The sequence below is a fragment of the Brienomyrus brachyistius genome, chromosome 9, assembly GCF_023856365.1.
Source record: "Brienomyrus brachyistius isolate T26 chromosome 9, BBRACH_0.4, whole genome shotgun sequence".
In the NCBI taxonomy this organism is placed as follows: domain Eukaryota; kingdom Metazoa; phylum Chordata; class Actinopteri; order Osteoglossiformes; family Mormyridae; genus Brienomyrus; species Brienomyrus brachyistius.
The window spans coordinates 15,517,953-15,539,178 of record NC_064541.1 but is presented as its reverse complement, the minus strand read 5'-3'; the positions used below and the strand labels follow the sequence as shown (position 1 = coordinate 15,539,178).

At 43.6% G+C, this 21,226-nt stretch overlaps 1 protein-coding gene and 1 long non-coding RNA gene across 9 annotated transcripts; one reads left to right on the top strand and one right to left on the bottom strand.

Annotated features, from left to right (window-relative positions):
• Positions 1 to 602: 602 nt before the first annotated feature.
• On the top strand, positions 603 to 20,606 carry si:dkey-240h12.4 (death-associated protein kinase 2). 5 transcript variants are annotated; one of them, XM_049025504.1, is made up of 12 exons: positions 603 to 733; positions 9,514 to 9,653; positions 9,990 to 10,211; positions 15,413 to 15,551; positions 15,645 to 15,774; positions 16,158 to 16,206; positions 16,388 to 16,414; positions 16,512 to 16,664; positions 16,948 to 16,993; positions 17,404 to 17,493; positions 18,456 to 18,542; positions 19,053 to 20,606. In XM_049025504.1, exons 2-12 carry the CDS (start codon positions 9,592 to 9,594, stop codon positions 19,131 to 19,133), a joined length of 1,086 nt encoding a protein of 361 aa, XP_048881461.1. In that variant the 5' UTR covers positions 603 to 733; positions 9,514 to 9,591; the 3' UTR covers positions 19,134 to 20,606. The 5 variants fall into 5 exon arrangements, with proteins under 5 accessions (XP_048881461.1, XP_048881459.1, XP_048881462.1 ...); XM_049025502.1 differs by having other exon boundaries at positions 656 to 861; XM_049025505.1 differs by lacking the exon at positions 603 to 733 and adding an exon at positions 3,546 to 4,382.
• Positions 10,898 to 12,474, bottom strand: LOC125748849 (uncharacterized). Of its 4 annotated transcripts, none has more exons than XR_007399697.1 (4): positions 12,397 to 12,474; positions 11,893 to 12,018; positions 11,515 to 11,640; positions 10,898 to 11,010 (listed from the first exon to the last, which is right to left on the bottom strand). It is a non-coding gene; the product is annotated as an uncharacterized LOC125748849 (long non-coding RNA). The 4 variants fall into 4 exon arrangements; XR_007399698.1 differs by lacking the exon at positions 11,515 to 11,640 and adding an exon at positions 11,389 to 11,514; XR_007399699.1 differs by lacking the exon at positions 11,515 to 11,640 and adding an exon at positions 11,263 to 11,388.
• Positions 20,607 to 21,226: the final 620 nt, after the last annotated feature.

The window sequence follows — 21,226 nt, the reverse complement described above, 5'->3', positions numbered from 1 at the left end:
AGTAAGGGTTTTTGATCGGTGTTGAATTTGGTCAAAGGAGAAGGATAAAAAGTGACTTCCAAAACACCGGAAGAGAGGAAGAGAAAACGCTGAGAAAAAATAAACAATAAAACAAACGAAACACCACAGACCGCATATAACAGTAGAACTAAATCAGACATTAGAAAATAAATAGCCCCGTTTACATTAATAAACAAGTGGGGAGCTAACAGTAAGTGAACAATTTGGCCATGATATAAACAGATGCAATATTATGTTTAGGGGAAAGGAGAAGCTCTGCTGTTGTATAGTACAGTATAATGATCTAACCTGAATTTCTTCACTAAAATAGAACGCTAAGCACTGAGATGATAACTGACTGACTGAAATAAATTCCATGCCCCCTACCTTGACCAAGATAACCTGTTCATAAGATGGGCAGATGATGGCTACCTATTTGTACTTTTAAAACAGCTGATGTCATTATGGTATATGCAAGATATGGTCACTGACACAAAACAAAATTATAAAAATATTCCGTTTTTACTGTATGTAGTCGTAGGGTAAAAAGAAGCTGCAGCGTCCACCAGGTGTCGCTAGAAACACAGGAGAAGAAAGGAGGAAAAAAACACGACGACAGCAGACTGAACCATTCTGCGCGTTACGGCTCATCCGCAAGTTGGGGGTTTTATCAGTTTTGGCCAACTGGGGATCGGTACATCTTGAGAAAGAGTGCATATGAAGCGCAGTGAAGGTAGAAGAACTTGGTACCATTGCGACGATCTGCGTTGTATAATGTTCCTCACATCGTAGAATAAGACACACTGATATTTTTAGTAATGGAATTGTCTCGATTTAATTGGTTCAAACGAGACAGTACAGGTAACGCGATTCCCTTGTTTACTGTGCATGAATGGGTATGTGTGTATGGGGGTTAGTTTGTGGTTTGTCAAGTATTTCTTACTATATTATGCGGAAGAATTTAAAAGGATACATTACTGAAATTTCATCGTGGTCACTGGTGATGGTAACAGCCTTCATTGGTTGTACTAGTAACGCAGCATGTAATTTGTGTAAAATATAATCATTGTGAAAAGTAATTGTAAAGAAGTGAAAGGAGAATCGACCAGGAGAATTTGTTGCGTGACTGCTTCGCTACACGGAAGCATTGTTGTCCTCCTGTGCCTGTTAACGCAGAATCCCTTAACTTCACGGTTAGTTTACTTGATAATAGGCTTTTCTGAAGACGGAGGCGATGCTGGTCAGTATGCGGCTGACCATCATCTGAACAGTCACGGTGGACACGGCCGGGAATTTAAGTGGAACCCGGCTGGAATAAAACCCCATTGCGTTTATGCACCCACCTGTCCGTGCGACGTGCAGAAAGTCGCATAACTTCGTCAAATATTCTTTCGAATTAGAAAAAAAAACGATTTTTTTTGTTCCGTTCTAAAACCATAAAAACCAAAGCGAATACTAAATGAAACCTCCGCACTTATGCGATCGGTGTCCCTAACAGTAGCAACGATGCATGACAGTTTTGTCTTGCTAATGCGACAAACTACAGTGTTTACGTTGCTGACTTTCTGCTTTGCAAGCTGGCCAGGTTTTCTTATGGCGGGGATAATGTCACGCTCGACTGAAGCTGCACTTGTCGTGACCAAAAATTCCCGCAGAGAAAGAGCTGTCATTTCATCGGTTTGCACAGTTAGTGTCTCGGTCATAATGCATTCAGTGTTGTTCCTGATCCAAATACAAAGCCTACAAATACGAGTCGGCAACGAAATGATGCCATAATTTCCCCAGCGTGGAGTTTCTGGTAAAAGCCCGAAAAAGGGCGGCATCGTGAAACTGGACGAGAGTGGCTATACGTCATCAGACTGGATTGTGATATTTTGTGGTGTCGTACCAGTAAGTCGCCAGTAGCGAACTGTTGTATTTTTACGTAATGACAAAACTGGCTCACTTTTCATTTTTTCACATTGCCTTCATGTTTTCACGTTTCCCTGATCAGCAGCGGACTGATCAGTAGGTTGTTTGAAAGGCAGGGACGAAAACACCTATAAAAGGGGCACCTATTGCATGCGCAACCCCCAACTCGCACTAGTAGAATGGTACGCTGTGTATGGTCATGTAGTCTTCATCCCCGATTAAGATTATTCAATCAGTGTTTGTGAATCAGTGACATTTTCTTACACATAGGAACACCCATAAGGTGTTTTCTTTTCTCGTATGTCTGGGAAGCCGCATCTCATATGGGGCACCGTATTACATTTCCTTCGCTGGCCGGGCAGCAATAAGAGATTTTTTTCTCCCTCTCCATTACAAAGGCTCTTCGTCATGTTTTCTCGCTTGGATGGGCACCTCAGAGGGCATCGCATTTTCTCCACTAGAAGGGCACTTCATCACGGTACCCTTTTCCATTGGAAGGGTAGCCATGGGGGCCGTTTAGGCCATTGTAAGGGCATGGAATAAGGCACCGCATCACATTTTCCCTACTAGAAGGGCACTCATTAAGACACTATCACATTTTCTTGTTTTATAGAGCATATTTCACTTGAAGAGAGCACTCCAAATGCCACTGTATCATGTGAAGGGCAAACAATAGTGTATTTTCACCACTCTAGAGGGCAATTTAACAACATTTTTCAGTGGGGGGGCGGGGGTGCCCATTTCTCAGAAAATGAGTCCACCAGTGCCTTTAATTGTATTTATTTGAAACACTCATTTGGATAAGTATTTGTTTTGTCTATGCACTTTTCTGAGAAATGGGCATGTGCGTATTTTCTTGCTTTGGTGACCTTATTCGGTAAAAGGCAGTAACATAACTCGACACAGCCCAGCTTCTTGGTGTGTGATATGGTAATGAATCACTGGAAACACTTCTGCTCCAAACATCTGCTTTAACGCACTACCTTCCGCCAATGAAACTCGATGCCCTGGCTTTTGACGGCGATGTTGATGCAACTGGAACTTCTTAATCGGTCACCGCTTTGACATGGCCACAGCACGGTCTAAATATAATGAAAGTAATTAGTTTTTATTTCTTTTAGTGCTTACATTGCTTTGAAAGTTGTGCCATTGACACAGTGAGTGAGATTTTAATTATATAGGCCTAATTCGTAGTCACAGCGAAAGATTACAGTTCCTTTTTCACTTCCGTTCTTTGTTTCGTGTTGCATCATTTAGGAACACTGTATAAATTAATGCAAATGTGGGGGAAATTATTTCATGGGATTCTGGAAGCACATCCTGGATATAGGTTACGGCTTTCACACCATAAACACACACTTGTGCACTGGCTACATCGAAGGAAATTTGAGAAGTCCGATACCATGCAAATTCCACACAAAACCCTTCAAAATCAAATGTTTTTTTTTTTTTTACAGTAAATATCTTGATGACCACAACATTATCATTAGGCATCATTAGAGCATATATCATAGAGATAATCATGTGTTACCCTAAATCACAGCACCTCTATGGACATGGGGTTTACAGGGTGTCTGATGTGTATACATAACACAATCACTTGCTGATGTCTTTAAAGGTTGATGCAAAGTGAAGTGATTGGTAATGGCTTGTGTCCGGTAACAATAATTGTACTCCATCTTGTCTCAGTCCTAAATGATTTAAATGTTGTAGCAAATGCACAAAAATTTTCACACGGGATTTCTTTGTGAACTCTGCTGGCCTGGAGTGTCTAAATTGCCCTTAGTGTTTGAATTCGCGCTGTTTGCTGGACTTCCGTCCCGATCCGGCTGTCCTCCGATTCCTGCGATGCATTCTGGCCTTGCTGTAACCCTGAATGAGATAATTGGTCACAGAAAACGGTTGGATGTTAAAGCTCATTTGAAATTTACTAGTAGGCCGTATACGCCATTTGTTTCAAATTGCATGGGAAGAAATCCAGCTTTTCATCCAGTGGTAACGCAAATACTTTGATGCGTTTATCGTATAATTAATATAGCCTTTATGTACTTCAGGTTTTTACTGTTTTCTCCCACGTTTTGTCCACGAGAGCAACCATTTGAAACAACCTTTACTATTTTTTAAGTAAACAAGCACGAAAACCAGACCTGCAAAAATAAGTCAGCTTCCACAGCATATTAGTATCATGTCATACGAAGAAATTCGGAAAAGGAGATGCTATACTAATGTCTTTTGTCTATATTAACCTACACACACCGAAGAGCACAAACTCACTTAAACTACATCCGCAGATTCAGAAATCAGAAATGTCACAATTGGTAGTCTGTCTATAAATACCATTACCGACCACCACTGCTTGCGCTTTCCCTTAGTGAGTTTGCGTCGGGCATGTAGCGTCTCTTCCCAGGAATTTTTTACTGACCCCGGGCAAATGGAAATCCAGTATACAAGGGAGCGGCTTAACCAGTCCCGTAAGTTTAACAGGGAAATCGGCGAAAAGAAGAAGTGGAAGGACACGTTCAATACGGCAGTTTCTAGGCGAATTCTGCGCGTATAATTCTTTATAAAAACACAACACGGCAGAAAGTAAATCCCCGAAGACGACGCTCTTCTGGGTCCGTTTGCGTTTTTATATTTGCAACATTTCTGGTGTTACTGATTTAAAAAACGAATCCGATTATAATCATCTAAACATACTTGGGTCAAATACAGGGGTTTGAACTGCGTGCATATTTCGGTAAGTTGTTTGACAATGTGACGTGTTACGTTATTTTGCAGTTTGCTGATCTCGTTCTAACGCGATCATTGATTATTCTGTAATTAAATACTATTATCACTGATCATCATTGTTTCGGTACTGATACGAATCGGGTTTATTTGGCAAAGTATGTTCGAACGTACGTGGAATTTGTCTCCGGTTGTAAGTGGCTCACATGCGTAAAGTGGGTGCAGACACGGTTAAGATGAAAGAACGGTCACATGCAATTTTGTTGTATACAGCTTACAATGTGGACATGTTGTTGATAAATGTGCAGAAGTGCAGGAGTGTATGTCAGTGGACTGCTGGATTAAATACATTATGTGTAACACAATGCAATAAGTACAGGGAGTTATTTACCACAATCAACAGTATTAACGTAATATATTTTTATTACCCCGTTTGCCAAAGCTAGGCAGTTTTCTCAGTGCCTACAGTTTACTAAGATACTTCCAAGATTTTAATCTTAAATTCTGAAATTGTTGTAATCCGCTAATTTTTGAGAATCATTGTAAATTTCACCTCACATCATACACTCGGAAAATTTTCTTAGTCTAGAAAGTATGCATCCACATATTAAATAGGTTATTGTTGAATATTCCCTTTAACTTTGTCCAGTCGGTGGGCAGTCCCTGCTTAAACCGTAGTGGACTGGGCCAATTCGCAGAACCGACTCCCAGAGCAACACGCAGAAAGCCGAATGTTAGCCTACATTGGTAACCTCATTTTTTTACACTAATTTCATGATTTATACATAAAATGTTTACATTTTTTGTAGAATTACATTGAGATGTTTACATTTAGGAGTTTCGTGTTTGAACCGGCACCCCCATCTATGGTGTTCCGCTGCCTTTTGCTCTGTGCTGTTTGGGATGGGTGGGTGGAACATTCTGTTTGATAGGTATGCTGTCACTGGTTAAGCATTCAACATGTGGGATTTTGATGGAGGTACAGACTTAGACTTAACTTGAGGACAACCTCTTATAAACAACTCTTTAAGTTACACCTTCACATCTCAGTGGCACTTTAGGTCTCTATGAAACATGTTTCCCATAGAGCCAGATATGCTTTGAGTTTTGCTAATCGTTGCATAAACAAGTCGAAGAGCTGAAGCCTGGGACAGATGGCTGCAGCTCCCAGCTGTAAAGCGATTTTGTGACCATATGTAAATGTTTAGTGAGTGGTTGTATTGGGCCGGCCAGAGAAATGTCAGTGAGGAATGTTGCCTCAGATGGATCAAAGGGGCGTCTCGGGCGAGGACCGCTAACGAGCTGCAGATTCTTCAGGCCCGTTGGACGTAGCAGATGCCTCATATCAGTGCTTGTTTTTGTTTTCCATTCGGATCTCATTTTAGTTCTGTGTGTAATAACTGTTTTCCTTCTGCGCTTTCCTGCACTACTGATACTCGTACCACCCAGTCCCACCACCTCCCCTCCCCCCACTCCCTTCTCCTGTTTGATGATATCTTATCAGCCCTTCTCCTGCAGCCTTAGTCCCACATGCTATTAAACAGACGTTTAGTCCTTATCCACGAAGCGCAGGCGAACAGGCACATGCACGCTCGCTAACAATCAGCAACACGCCGCCAGTGGGCGAAGGGCATTCTGCCTATGCGAGGATGTTTCTAGTACTATGGCGATCCCCTTTCATCACTTAGTCTGACGAAAAGAAGCACATGCATGTGTGTTTGTAGTGAATAATCATCCGCGGTCCGATATTTTACACATTGTGATCACAGTGGGATGAAAGAAGGCTTGTCTGGCTGTAAAATTACAGACAGGTAATCTTGTCTCATTTAATCGAGTTCATTTACTTAGTCCCGTGGAGCAGTCAAGTGAAAATTTCACACTCTGTGGTTTTGGGTGCTGAGTACAGCAGGTCAGTGAAGCGAAGTGTTTCAGTCCATTGGTTCTGTAGCGTATAGTTTACCCAGATGTGAAGTGCATAAGACATGAATGCAATTCTTCAGTTGCAAGGAACAGAATAATTATTTATCATGTTCTGTTTTTTTGTTTGTATATCTGCACTAGACGTGAGGTGTTTATAATGAGAGTCTTGCCGAGTATGTTAGTGGTAAGTTATTAAATAGTTTAATTTTACAACGCAAATGTCTCAAACTGCTTCACAGGTAAGAAAACAAATACAGTCGCACAACAGGCCTGTCTGGCGTGACTGACAATGTGGCGAAGCACAGGAGTTATGATGGGCAGTTTGAAACTTAAGTGGAGGAGGTCTCTGTCCTGTAAGTTGTTACATGGACAGGTGCAGTCTGTGTCCAAAAACCCTGAGATTAATAAAACTTTTATGCTGCTTCAATGTCAACAGTTATGCTGCTTCAATGCCGCTAATGTCTCATAAATACTGGACAATGTAAAGACAAAGAGACCGAAGAGGGGCTTTTAGAGTCTGTGGGGGGGCAGATTATGCAATTGTGAAGCTGGAGGGTCATGTTGTTTGATCACATTTTAACTGAAAAACAATGGAAAAATGTCATCATAATAATAACGTAAAACCAGAAAGCCTTTCTTCAGTTTTTTTTATGATTTACATGGAAGGTTAGTGCAGCACTGTTTGCCGGTGACATGATCAATAGTGTGTCTCTCAGCGTCAGGGAACACGAGTAGCATGTAGCCAAGCATGTCCACTCATGTGTTTCATGGTGCCAGCTGACAAATGGTGCTACCGTGCCGTTCACGTGGGGCTGAGCGAACTCTCTAGCTGCCCCCCTGTGAGAGGTCACTTGTGGACAGACCGAGTCCGCTAAGGGCGTCAGAGAACACAGGTTGCCGTTTGGGCGTTTCTACGTGATGAACGCTCCAGAGTAACGCTAATTACAGTAACATATACTGCCGATAATTATGATTCATTATTTCATTAAATACAACCCTTTGTTGGATGAGCGATTATGGAAAATCAGTGGATGGATGCAAATCGCAGAATTACATTTAATGAATTGGCTCATGAAGAATTTGCATTAATTATTGATTGATACTTAAGTGGGAGACCAGGCTATGCTGTTGTAGGCAGTGCACAAATTTAATTAAATTATAATACAACATCCATCTCAAATTTAGATTATTTTTTTTTCACGGAAGCCACATTCTTTTAGTACTGTACCAAACGTTTGTGCCCGCCAACTGAAACTCATTTGTTATGTACAGGGACGGATTACGGACCGGGCCAGCGGGGCCGCTGCCCAGGGGCCCTTGGGGTGCAGGGGGCCCATGGGGCCCCTAGCCCAAAACAATTTGCAACGCTTATCAACAATGTATTTTCGTTTGTCTATTTTAGAGGGCCTACATTCTTTGATCCTCTGCCTACAAGGGCCCCTGACCCTATAGGGAGGGCGTTTGGCTGCCAAGGGCCCTTGAATTGTGATGGTTGTGGTGGTGGTGGTGGTGGTGGTGGTGGGGGGGGGGGGGCCCTCACGAACGTTTTGCCCAGGGGCCCACACAACCCATAATCCGTCCCTGGTTATGTAAGTACCGTAAGAGATGGAGTGCTGAGACAGATGACTTGTCTGGCTTGGGATGAGTTGGATCGACGAGTAAGAACAAGGGGCCAAATTAAGCCAAGAACTTATGGAAGTTCTCTGTTGGTGAAGCATTCCGGGCGGCTACATCTGGAAGCTGGTTGAAAGAATGCAGGGAGTCTGCAGTGCTGTCATTAAAGCAAAAGAGCCTACGATTTGGGAACATTTAAAGATGTTGAACACTTCTCTTGGTAATTGCAATATCTGATATGTTTTACTTCGGTTCCTTGAGGGCTTTTACTATAAAGTCATGGTCTGAAAACATGTTCCTGGATTTCTTCCGGAATGACGCCTGAGAACTTGTGAAGTGTGCTACACCCCTAGGTGCTGGGCCTGGAGACGCTGTCATGCGGGGGGGGGGGGATGCTCTTCTCCTTTCAGTGTCTAAGTAGCCTTCTATACTTGTGTAGCATTTTAATTTCCAAGTACGTCATGTGGGGTCGCCTGCGGTAGGGCCGTCCGTCAGAGTGCAGAGACAGGTGCGCCATTGTCGCAGTTGTTTGTCGGAGTTGCTAACTCCGTGCGATGCAGTACGTGCTCACTATTTGCACATCGCAGTTCTGCTGCCGAAAGCCCCCAGTCTCACACCCTGGCTATCGCATCACCCGTGCCAAGCTCGTGGACGTTTATACTGTTTGTTGAAACAATGCATGGTGGGTAATGCAGTCTATGAGCTTGGCAGCTATTAATATCAAACACTGTTTCACGCTGGACTTGTTCTTCTCTATTGTTGTTCTGGATGGGGGGTGGGATTGTTTTCTATTTGTCTTCCGTGGTTTTTTTTTACTGGGGAAAGAATAGTTTGGGGGGGGGGGGTGAGCCAAGGCTTTGTTTTTCCTTTATGATACATCATCTAGTGAGCATCCTGTCACATGCTGGAGATCTCCAGAAGGTTGGTGCTCCTAGGTCACAAGTAGGAGAAATAACAGCTACAGGAGGGCACAGCGATGGTGGAGAGAGGTTTTGAATGCCGCGTGTCATCCTGTAATTAGGGCATGTGGTGCATTCGCTAGGCCAATTTCACATGCATCGCAACTATAATTAGAGTGTCGTGTGGCTTTCGTACCTGTGAATCAACAGAAATATTTAGACTCTTGGGTTTGCGAGTCTTGGTCCTCCCACCCCTTCACAGAGCGACACGCTTCCATTTTCTACCTCTGCAGGATCTGTACCTAAATTAAACTTATTGGCCCAGCCATCGTGCCGAATGTCTGTAGGGTGACACAATCACCATCTCGTGCACCAGTTTTCCAGAGAAGGTCCGTGGACCTTGACGTTATCACTCTAATAATTCTCATCTCTCCCTTTCCAGTCCACTCCAGTATGCAGTAACGGGCCAGGGGGGGCTCTGAGAAAAGGAGGCGGCTGCGGGTCAAAGTCAGGGACCACGATGGCCCTTTTCAAGCTGGAGAACGTGGAGGACCTGTACGAGATCGGGGAAGTGCTGGGCAGGTGACAACACCCCTCCGTCGCTCTCTGCCCTGCAGTATGACCCCTTTAGCCGGACCTCCTGCCATCTGCATGTATGCAGGACATACTAATCTGGCTGCTGCAATGTGACCTTGGAGTCACTCTGACCTTCTGTAGCCAAAAGGCCGCCAAAACTTATAGTAGCAAAAAAGGAAGAACCAAGTTTAACTTTAAACTGCATCCAGCGCTTTGAACGTTGACAGTTTCCTTTTTTTTGTGTGATGAAGGTTTTTGTTTCACAGAGGAAAAGAATTTTGCGGTGTGACACTCATGCAAACCACATCATTCTCACCCCCCCAACCCCTCTACCCCACCCAGTGGGCACTTTGGGCAGGTCCGGGAGGTGCGGGACCGGGCCACGGGGACCCTCTGGGCGGGCAAGTTCCTGAAGCTGCGGAAGACCGCCAGCAGCCGGCTGGGGATCGAGAGGAAGAGCGTGGAGAAGGAGGTGGAGATCCTGCAGACCCTGCAGCATGGGAACATCATGGCCATCCGAGACGTGTTCGAGAGCAGAGCAGAGGTGGTGCTCATTGTGGAGCTGTGAGTGACAGATGGGGGCTCAGCCGAGGGCGGGGGCGGCGCGGGCCGGTCTGCTGTCTGACTCATACTGGGTTTGAACTCGAAAGTCACAGGGGTCTCCAACTGTATAGCACAGTCGACCCTTCTGCACTGCAGCATCCTCATCGCGGTTTTGATATATCGCTCCTCGGCCACATAAGAAACGAAATGGGATTTCTGGGGAGTTTTTGGGAGTTTTGCAAAAAACCAGACGATGCACAAATGTGTAAGATACATGTGCTGGTATGGAGGACGACAGGAGTGTTAACGGCAGCCTCTCACATGACATCTGCCAGTGATCTGCCAGTGATCTGCCAGTGATCTGCCAGTGATCTGCCAGTGATCTGCCAGTGATCTTGGTATCTCGTATTTTTTGTATCTTTTAGCTTTGCTTCACTCTGCTCACCAAGGTGACTAAAACGTTTTACGTGGTACAAAGTGAGGGGGTAGGCTGTATAAGATTATATTTGGGGGCGGGGGTGGATATGAATGGTAGGGACATGTTTCTGTCAATATTATGGGAGTACCCTGTGTGTTGGGGGCGGGGGGAGGGGGGTTCGGGCTGATTTGACCCCACTAGTGTTGAAACCAGAACTACATCCTTGGTGGGTGGCTACCATGAAGGTTGTTGACCTGAAAGGGGAGAGGATGGCAATGTTAAAAATGGAGGGAGGGGGTCTTTGTAAGATGGACATTTTAAGGGAGACTCTTCTCTCTTATGCCCCCTCGCCCCCAAAATCCAAATCAAACCATCTTAGCACCATGCCCAGTTCACATAAACCTTTATTGTCATAAACATCTCCAGCTATTACATTAGCATTGCTGGATAACTGTTAGCATTGCTGTAACACTTGGTAGCATCAGTATAGTGGTGTTGTTAGCACATGGGGGCCTAGTTCACATAAACCTTTATTGTCATAAACATCTCCAGCTATCACATTAGCATTGCTGGATAACTGTTAGCATTGCTGTAACACTTGGTAGCATCAGTATAGTGGTGTTGTTAGCACATGGGGGCCTAGTTCACATAAACCTTTATTGTCATAAACATCTCCAGCTATCACATTAGCATTGCTGGATAACTGTTAGCATTGCTGTAACACTTGGTAGCATCAGTATAGTGGTGTTGTTAGCACATGGGGGCCTAGTTCACATAAACCTTTATTGTCATAAACATCTCCAGCTATCACATTAGCATTGCTGGATAACTGTTAGCATTGCTGTAACACTTGGTAGCATCAGTATAGTGGTGTTGTTAGCACATGGGGGCCTAGTTCACATAAACCTTTATTGTCATAAACATCTCCAGCTATCACATTAGCATTGCTGGATAACTGTTAGCATTGCTGTAACACTTGGTAGCATCAGTATAGTGGTGTTGTTAGCACATGGGGGCCTAGTTCACATAAACCTTTATTGTCATAAACATCTCCAGCTATCACATTAGCATTGCTGGATAACTGTTAGCATTGCTGTAACACTTGGTAGCATCAGTATAGTGGTGTTGTTAGCACATGGGGGCCTAGTTCACATAAACCTTTATTGTCATAAACATCTCCAGCTATTACATTAGCATTGCTGGATAACTGTTAGCATTGCCGTAACACTTGGTAGCATCAGTATAGTGGTGTTGTTAGCACATGGGGGCCTAGTTCACATAAACCTTTATTGTCATAAACATCTCCAGCTATTACATTAGCATTGCTGGATAACTGTTAGCATTGCTGTAACACTTGGTAGCATCAGTATAGTGGTGTTGTTAGCACATGGGGGCCTAGTTCACATAAACCTTTATTGTCATAAACATCTCCAGCTATCACATTAGCATTGCTGGATAACTGTTAGCATTGCTGTAACACTTGGTAGCATCAGTATAGTGGTGTTGTTAGCACATGGGGGCCTAGTTCACATAAACCTTTATTGTCATAAACATCTCCAGCTATCACATTAGCATTGCTGGATAACTGTTAGCATTGCTGTAACACTTGGTAGCATCAGTATAGTGGTGTTGTTAGCACATGGGGGCCTAGTTCACATAAACCTTTATTGTCATAAACATCTCCAGCTATTACATTAGCATTGCTGGATAACTGTTAGCATTGCCGTAACACTTGGTAGCATCAGTATAGTGGTGTTGTTAGCACATGGGGGCCTAGTTCACATAAACCTTTATTGTCATAAACATCTCCAGCTATTACATTAGCATTGCTGGATAACTGTTAGCATTGCTGTAACACTTGGTAGCATCAGTATAGTGGTGTTGTTAGCACATGGGGGCCTAGTTCACATAAACCTTTATTGTCATAAACATCTCCAGCTATTACATTAGCATTGCTGGATAACTGTTAGCATTGATGTAACACTTGGTAGCATCAGTATAGTGGTGTTGTTAGCACATGGGGGCCTAGTTCACATAAACCTTTATTGTCATAAACATCTCCAGCTATCACATTAGCATTGCTGGATAACTGTTAGCATTGCTGTAACACTTGGTAGCATCAGTATAGTGGTGTTGTTAGCACATGGGGGCCTAGTTCACATAAACCTTTATTGTCATAAACATCTCCAGCTATTACATTAGCATTGCTGGATAACTGTTAGCATTGCTGTAACACTTGGTAGCATCAGTATAGTGGTGTTGTTAGCACATTACAGCACTGTTTTTGCTTTCATGCACATTATTTGACCCGGACTTCAGGCTGGTAACACCATCGTGTTCAGGGATTGTGGTAATGTGTGTCTTCCCATTCATTTCTCCATTCACATATTCTCCAACTCATTTGATTGTTTATGAAGAACTGCCTCAATAATCACTATTATTATTGTCAATGTTAGGATTTCACATTGAAGAAAATAGTAGGTCTTTGTGAATAGAGGAGAAACATTTTAAGTTGGTGTGTTTATGTCTGTGTATGTGTGTGTGTGTCTGTGTGTGTCTGTGTGTGTCTGTGTGTGTGTGTCTGTGTATGTGTGTCTGTGTATGTGTGTCTGTGTGTGTGTGTCCAGTGTATGTGTGTATGTCTGTGTGTGTGTGTCTGTGTGTCTGTGTGTGTGTGTGTCTGTGTGTGTGTGTGTCTGTGTGTGTGTGTGTCTGTGTGTGTGTCTGTGTTTGTCTGTCTATGTCTCTGTCTGTATGTTTGTGTCTCTGTGTATGTGTGCGTGTCTGTATGTATGTGTGTTTATGTGTGTGTCCAGTGTGTGTGTGTGTGTCCAGTGTGTGTCCAGTGTGTGCACCTGGAGTACTGCAGCTCAATCCCACTGCCAGGCTTCCCTGATATGACTAGTATGTGATGTTACTTTTTGTTTTTGAATATTTTCACTCCAAAGTGAAGCTTTACAATTTTCATAACACCAGTTGACCAACTTCTTCGGTTTTGGCGATCGGCCCCAACCGCTGTTTGTCACTTAACCCAATGAATTGCAACATTTCGGCATCATTCTTGTAAGAAACTACACATTTATAAATGACAAAAAAACTTGTTTTGTCAGCTACGCAAGAGTTCCACACTGCTTTGTCGCATCCTTGCGCCCATCTCTCACCTACTGATACAGACACTCACAACAACATATAGATATCTACAAAAAATAGACTTGCAACACCTTAGACTTGGAAAATATCCAGACCTGCTGGCAATATTGTGAATATTATTTTCATACCTAGAAGTAGTATGTGCAGAGGAATGCTTTGTAGGTATTCTTTTGTAAGGACTGTTTACAGATTTTCAGCCTTGAGATGGATTTAGCTGTCGTGTCTTTAAAGCGAACTACACAGTGGGTTCTTTAGTTGGATAGAAAAAGGATTTCGAGGACATAGAGCTGGGGCCATGTGTCAAGAATAGAAGAAGAGGTCCCATTGTCGAATAGCCACGGTCATGCCAAATGTTTTGAGGCCTACTCATTGTGAGTGTAGGAGACAAAGGGAAATAGGGCCTTGGATTAAGAGATTTAAATGAACATAGTGAAAGATATTTTATTAAGTACATTTTCTTGCTTAAAATAAAGAGAGTCTATGAGACGGCCACGGAATCAGATGAACCAGAGATGCAGAGCATGAGGAGGATCAAACTAGCCAACAACAAAGGTTTATACAGATTTGTTTTGGTGCCGGTAGGTTTGTTTGTCGCTGCATATTTTTATCCTCGCTGTTTACACCCGCGTAGGAATTCCGACAAGCTGGAACCTGTCCTGAAAGAAAGAAGCTGGATGTGGCTGTTAGCGTAGCTGCCCCAGGGACAAAACGCAAGCCGTAACTGGGTAGGGGGGTGCTCTGTTATTAGCGGTACAGCCCTGCTTGTTTAGCCACCGAATTCTGTTCCGACAGCCTGGCTGTTAAGTGCAGTGGTTGCTAAGGGAGAATCAAGGTAGCTTGGGCGCGACCACAACCGTGGCTACGACTTCAGCCTTCCATCCTCAGTCTCTGTCATCCTTCATGAAATGGACAATTTTAGCAACATTCTAGCAACATTCTGCTTCAACGATCTCCCCGTTGTGTGTTGTCATCATGTGTACTGAATTTGTAAAGGCATGTGTTGGTTTTCTTTATTACTGTCGTACATGCTAACCATGGCAGCCGCTAAATGAGCCGTAGCTGTTCTGCGATCAGGTGACGCTGCCAGCTCATCAGCCTGGTGTATCATGAACCTGTTTAGAGCAGAGGTGCTGGATGTGGTGACCGGAGGCTCCTAAAAGGGCCCATGCAGGGAGAGACAATATGAGTCTATTGTTTCTGAGTCTTCGCATGTGTTGCAACAGGTGTGTTAATGAAGCGAAACACAGCCCCCCTCCTCCCTCCCTCCAAGGTGGGGTTCAGATACCTGCCTTCTTCTGCCTTTTCTTTTCCATTGTCCATTGGGGGAGGGGGAGGTTTCCGTAAACGGAAGTATGTGTGACCATCCGCTATAAAAAGGGGCATTTGGAAGTATTTGCTGGCTGGGGGTGGGGGGAGGGCCTGCTGCTGGTCTTGATGCCTCATGGCAGCAGGCAGGAGCGACTCCCAGTTGCATTTCTTTAGCATCCTGTGGGAGAATCAGCCAGCGGCGATAAGTGTGATTTACCTAGGCAAATACAAACCGCAGTAAAATGAGTTGTGAATATGAAAGCAAAGATCTACAAGTTGCTTTCCTCTCTCAGGTTCCCCCCCCCCCCCCCACTTCCTGTTTCTCATAACACCCCCCTCTCTGCAGGATCCGTGGTGGGGAGCTCTTTGACTTTGTTGCAGAGAAGGAGAGCTTGACAGAGCGCGAGGCCATAGAGTTCCTGGAGCAGATCCTCCATGGTGTCCAGTACATGCACAGCAAGCGCATTGCCCACTTTGACTTAAAGGTGAGGCCCGAGCTCAGGGCTGATTCACACACACACACTCTTATGGGTGATCTAGTGTTCGACTCATCCTGTGTTTCTACCCCTGATCTGCAGCCTGAAAATATAATGCTCTCAGAAAAGGCTGTGCCACATCCTAACATTAAGATTATCGACTTTGGACTGGCGCACCACTTCGAACAAGGAGAGGAGTACAAGAGCATAAGCGGCACCCCCCAGTACATCGGTGAGTGGTACATTCCATCTTTCAGTTACGTCTACACAAAGGAGGTACCAGGGTTGTCATGGCGATGTGTGGAAGGTTGTGGTTCAGGACAGGAAGTTGTATAATGACACAGAGTTGGACTGAGGTGCTATGTGCAGCACATTAACGGCTATATGTTATTAATATTTATTATATATTTTAGTTTGAGCATAGTTCTTAAGTATCTGGTGATGATATAACTAAATAGTACATGTTGAAGTAGTGCATTTATATTCTGTACTCCTCCCTATTTTTCATGGAAGTGCCCAGTTCGATATTATTTTATGTTTTTTTAATTGTTTGTGATATCAAGATACATGCATTTGTGCAGCTGAAATGTCTCGCGTTGTTTTCCTGGTCTCCAGCTCCCGAGGTGATCAATTACGAACCCCTGAGTGAGGCGACAGACATGTGGTAAGCCTTCCTGTATTTTCCCGTAATCGTAGTCTTGAACTGAGGCCAGTACAAGTAACACTGCAGGCGTCATTTTATTGTGTCACGTGACTGGGCATTTGGTAGAGTACAGGTGAGTGCAAAACCCATGTGTGAGGGCCCTGGGAGTAACGGCAGTCTGTTTTTTTCTGATCATCCCCAGGAGCATTGGAGTCATCACCTACATCCTGTGAGTGTCCGTGTCAGTACCGAGAGTCTGAGCGATCGCTCACTGCATCTAGCGTCACATGTATAATCTGCATGACCCCCCCCCCCCCATACTACAGGTTGAGTGGCATGTCCCCGTTCCAAGGAGATAACGACACAGAGACGCTCAAAAACATCGTGGAGATGACCTACGAATTCGACGACTACCATTTTAAACAAACCAGCGACATGGCCAAAGACTTCATCGAGAAGCTACTGCGCAAAGAACAAAAGTAATTTGTTTGGATGACTTAACGATACCGAGGGCGGGGTCACTTATTGCATGACTAAAGTAAGTGTGAACTAGCAGGTTGATGTGAGTAATACGCAAGAGGATTAAATGGCTCCTGTACCTATTTCTGGAAGAACAGGCAAGGATCCATGCAAATGGGTTTAGGGATGTGCGACAGGTGGGGTATAAATGCTGGGGATAGTTTTACATAGGTGACATGGGGGATGTGTATCATTCCGCAGCAATGGAGAGGATAAAACTGAGTCCTTTGTCTGTCTGTACAGCGAGAGAATGACGGCAGATGAGTGTCTGCTCCATCCCTGGATTAAGGTGAGTAAGGGCACAGGGTTTTTGGCTTCTTGTGCAGGGCTATTTAAATCATGGTCCTCAATGTCCAAGCACTGCTAGCAGGAGTTGGATAATTCTAGTCCAGAGAGTAAAAGTCCAGACCGGGATTTTGTTTCAGCCATACAGCTGATTACCTTGTGACTGTCACTCTTTATCTTCAACTGGTTGGTTGAAACGAAACCTCGGTCCGGACTTGTACTCTCTGGACCTGGATTACCCAACTCTGCTGCTAGCATACCTGGGAGAGCTGAAAACCAGGCCTGGATTCGGAATCGAGGTCCAGATTTGAAGAGCCCTGATCTAGTGTGTCTACATGGGGTGATGATCAGTATGTGCGGATCACCTGTAGACATGTTATCTGACTGCCCCCCCCTCCCCTTCCATTTCCCCAGCCCTTAACACGAAAACAGGCCGCCAGCAGAAATCGCTCCTCCATCAACATGAGGAACTTCAAGAGGTTCAACGCCAAGAGGAAATGGAAGGTGATGTGTCGGCCCGCCCTCCATCCTGTAAAATGCAGAGGGGCTGCCCTCCCGGGAAAGCCTGCCTAGCCATTTAGTCGCCTAGCATTCTCCCGTTCTCTCCTTCCTACGTCACACCGACGCGCCCGAGGCCCATGTCTGCTTAGGATAAGCTTGGTCTTTCCCTAGCTTGACTTCAGGGTAGCTGAAACATGAGGTCAGGAGCTCGTGTCACCGAACTTGTGATGCGGAGAGGCGGCCGGGCGTGATCACACACAGTATGCTCCTGGACAGATTGCAGTTACATTTTTACAGTGACTTAGACTCACGGCATGATTAAAAGTGACTTAATTCTTACCTATTTATACAACTAGATCCTGCACTCTGGCCCTGTTGATATCCAGCTGTATTTTAGGCAGACCTGTAACACTCCATATCACATGGGGGGGGAACATTTCTTATTCCGGAAAGAGTAAAAATGCCCTGAAGGTGCTTTTTAAAGTGGATGAATGTGCATTTTCTGATTTCCAGCAAGTGCAGAGCGCTCTCCCGGTATGTGTGGAACCCGTAATAACTATAAGACATTTAAATAAATAATTATGCATTTCAGATTTGGAAATATAGTGATAGGATTCATTTTAGTGTCCAAAAACAATACTTATTATTTGCTTTCCTTTGTGACTGAGAATCGTGATCTGAGTGGGCTGATGACCCATTAATATGATTGGGGCTATTTCTGTCATCCCCCTCCCCCACAGAAGCTGTAGTGTGGCTTGCAAAAATACGCTGCAATCAAATACAGTGTTCTTATGATCATGATTGTGATCCCGCTCGCTAAGGAATGCGCGCCATGAAGTTAACTTTCATGTGGACGTTGCCATCTGCTGTCCAATTTTGAAACTGCAGTAATTTTTTAACTTGACACGTTATTTGTGGTAATACGGTTTCCTTTACTTTCTTTCCTGTCTGTGCTTTCGCTATAGATGTCCTACAACATGGTGTCGGCATGTAACCGATTCTGCCGTCTTCAGTTACTGTGCAAGCCCAGTATAAAAGTAGACGAGGAGCTGGTAAGGAAACGCTGAGAGATGCTGTTTTGATTGAGATGGAAATGTCATTGAGTTATATGCAGAGTTGGGTAATTCAGGTCCATATAGTAAAAGTCCAGACTGGGATTTTGTTTCAACCAAGCAGTTGAGTTCTCTGTGACTGTGACTCTATAATCAACTGGTTGGTTGAAACACAATCTTGGTCTGGACTTAGTTTTACTCTCTGAACTCGATTTACCCAACTCCTTTCAACTGGTTTATATGATATATTATGCTACACTGTCAGAATCTAAAGCCAGGTTTTTTGGCTTGTTACAAGCCGATAAACAAATATCACAGAATCCGAAGGACTTATTGCCAAAATAATCCTAAAGAAACACCGTGGTTGTATATAGATACAATTATATGAAGATGTAAGTTGCCACAGATAAAGTTATTAAAATAATGAAGAATCAAATACAGTAATGCGACAGTATATGACCGTAGCAGAGGCACAGGAGTGACTGAAACCGCCGTGTTCACCTGTGACAGAGACAGTGCGAAAGTGACCAGGAGGACACAGAGACCAAACCGGCCACCCTCCTCAGACGCCGGCTCAGCAGCAGTTCTTAGTTGTCCCCACCAGGGGCGCCAGAGCGCCGTCTCCCTTTCATTGTGCGACATCTCCATTGGGAGATGGAGTCACCATGGGATGCAATCGTATCTTCCTCTAAGAAATGTAAGGTGTTATTTTGTCTTCTGTACTAACTTGCGGAAATGAAATATTTTTATAGGGAACTTAACATAAACTAACGGTCTGAATTATATTTTTTGCCGTAATGAGCAAAGACTGAAAGGCCGGAATATGTAGATGCATGCGTTTGTGCAGGCCATGCACAGTTCAGGAAGCATGATACACGTCTATGGAATTAACCTTCACCGAGACCTTCACTGCATCCCGACATCCATAGTTTTCCCAGTGAGACAGATAATTTTGTGTAATTCAGTTCATGCACTGTAAACTGAATTATTGTGGACTGTATTTTTCTAACATGTTTATTTGATACATTTTGTATGAAAAGGTGATGCTTACATAGTGATGTGTACAATGTAATTCTCATGTTTCTAGTTATTTTGAATTATATTTTTAGTTTTTTTTATTATATATGTATGTATTTCTTTTTTACCAGAATGCTTCACGATAATAACAAAATAAAAGAACGCTGCTGTTAAATGTAGGATAATACAACAATGAAATTATTTAAGACTATACAATATTTGAAAGTGTACTATAAATATATTAATCGGGGAGAACTAAGATGTATGGACAGCTAATGCAGTCGATATTCAGCTGTACGAACATCCATTCAGGCTCTTCGTCGTTATTTTCCTTCATCGCAAAACCAACAGTCTTGTAGCGGTTCCACGAAAGATTATCTGTTTCCCAAATACAGACTCAAAATATAGGCTATAGAATCCACTCTTATCTTATCTTATCTTATCTTATCCATTTTTAATGTTTACTAATATATATTTTTGAATAGTCTCAGTGTGTAGCAACTTAAAAATTTGAACCCTTCGTTGCTTAGGTGCTTGTTCAGTTTACTGAAGGAAAGTTAGATCTGCAAAAACAGTTATTGTTCCGCGGAACACAGCAGTTTTAACAGTATGTTAACCAACAGTATAAGTTTGGCACCTCAAAAATCAACGTCATGAGGTGTTTTCAAACCAATCAGAATTGGTGTTTGGGAGGGGGGCATCGCCCCTCCCCCCGAAACGCCACCGGTCGAGGACGACGTCTTTAGTAGTAATTAAGTTTCAAACATAGGCGCTCATCGTAAAATAAATAAAGGCCGTTTCTCCCCGGGACATGGCATCGGAACGTAATTGTTTATTGCCACCCCCGACAAGTTTTACTATGGCCTCCCAAACCTCTTTGAATATATACATTAGAAAAAGAATTTTACTTGACTGATTTTTAAATGTGACGGTTTTAGGTTTTTGTCAGATGTAACCGTGGCATGAACTTGTGTGCGTTGCCTGTGGTCAGTTTTTGGATCGTTTTCATTACGCCTATGGGGATTTTAATAAATGATTTCTGATGAATACGGCTGTGTATTACTTCGTGAGCCCCTGACAGAATTGCACTCTGTTCATATATGTTTTAACCATAAATAAATAATGATAATAATTTGACAAGCTGGCCAAGTGAAGTCAACGTTGGCTCAATTCACCCAGTAGCACTGTGTTGTTACACATATTGTATTTGCATTCCTTACTTAAGATCCTGGCCCCAGTGATGATTCAGTACGACACTAAGTAAACAAAACCCTTAATTTTTTCGATGACATATTAGCATCGGTATACTTTCTTCAGCTCCTTCCCGTCTCTACGTGACACACATTTTTATCCCTCGAGTTATATGCTGTGCCACTCCCGCTAAGCTCTCCGTCGGAGTTCATGGAAAGTTTTACTTAATTAAGCTAAATGTTACTGCTGATCCATTTTTGCCTGACACAATACGATCTCGTACAAGGAAACGGAGGTGTTGGATTTCTCGGCTAACGTATCGGCTCGACACGCCATGGAAGAGAGGGAGTCAGCATTCTTCGAGGGGGAGAGGGAGGGAGAGGGAGAGTGAGGAAAGAATGAAGCTTTTGCACTGTAAATTCCTAACACTGCCCCTGCTGCCATTCTCTTCCCGTCTCCCCCTTTTCCAGGACCTT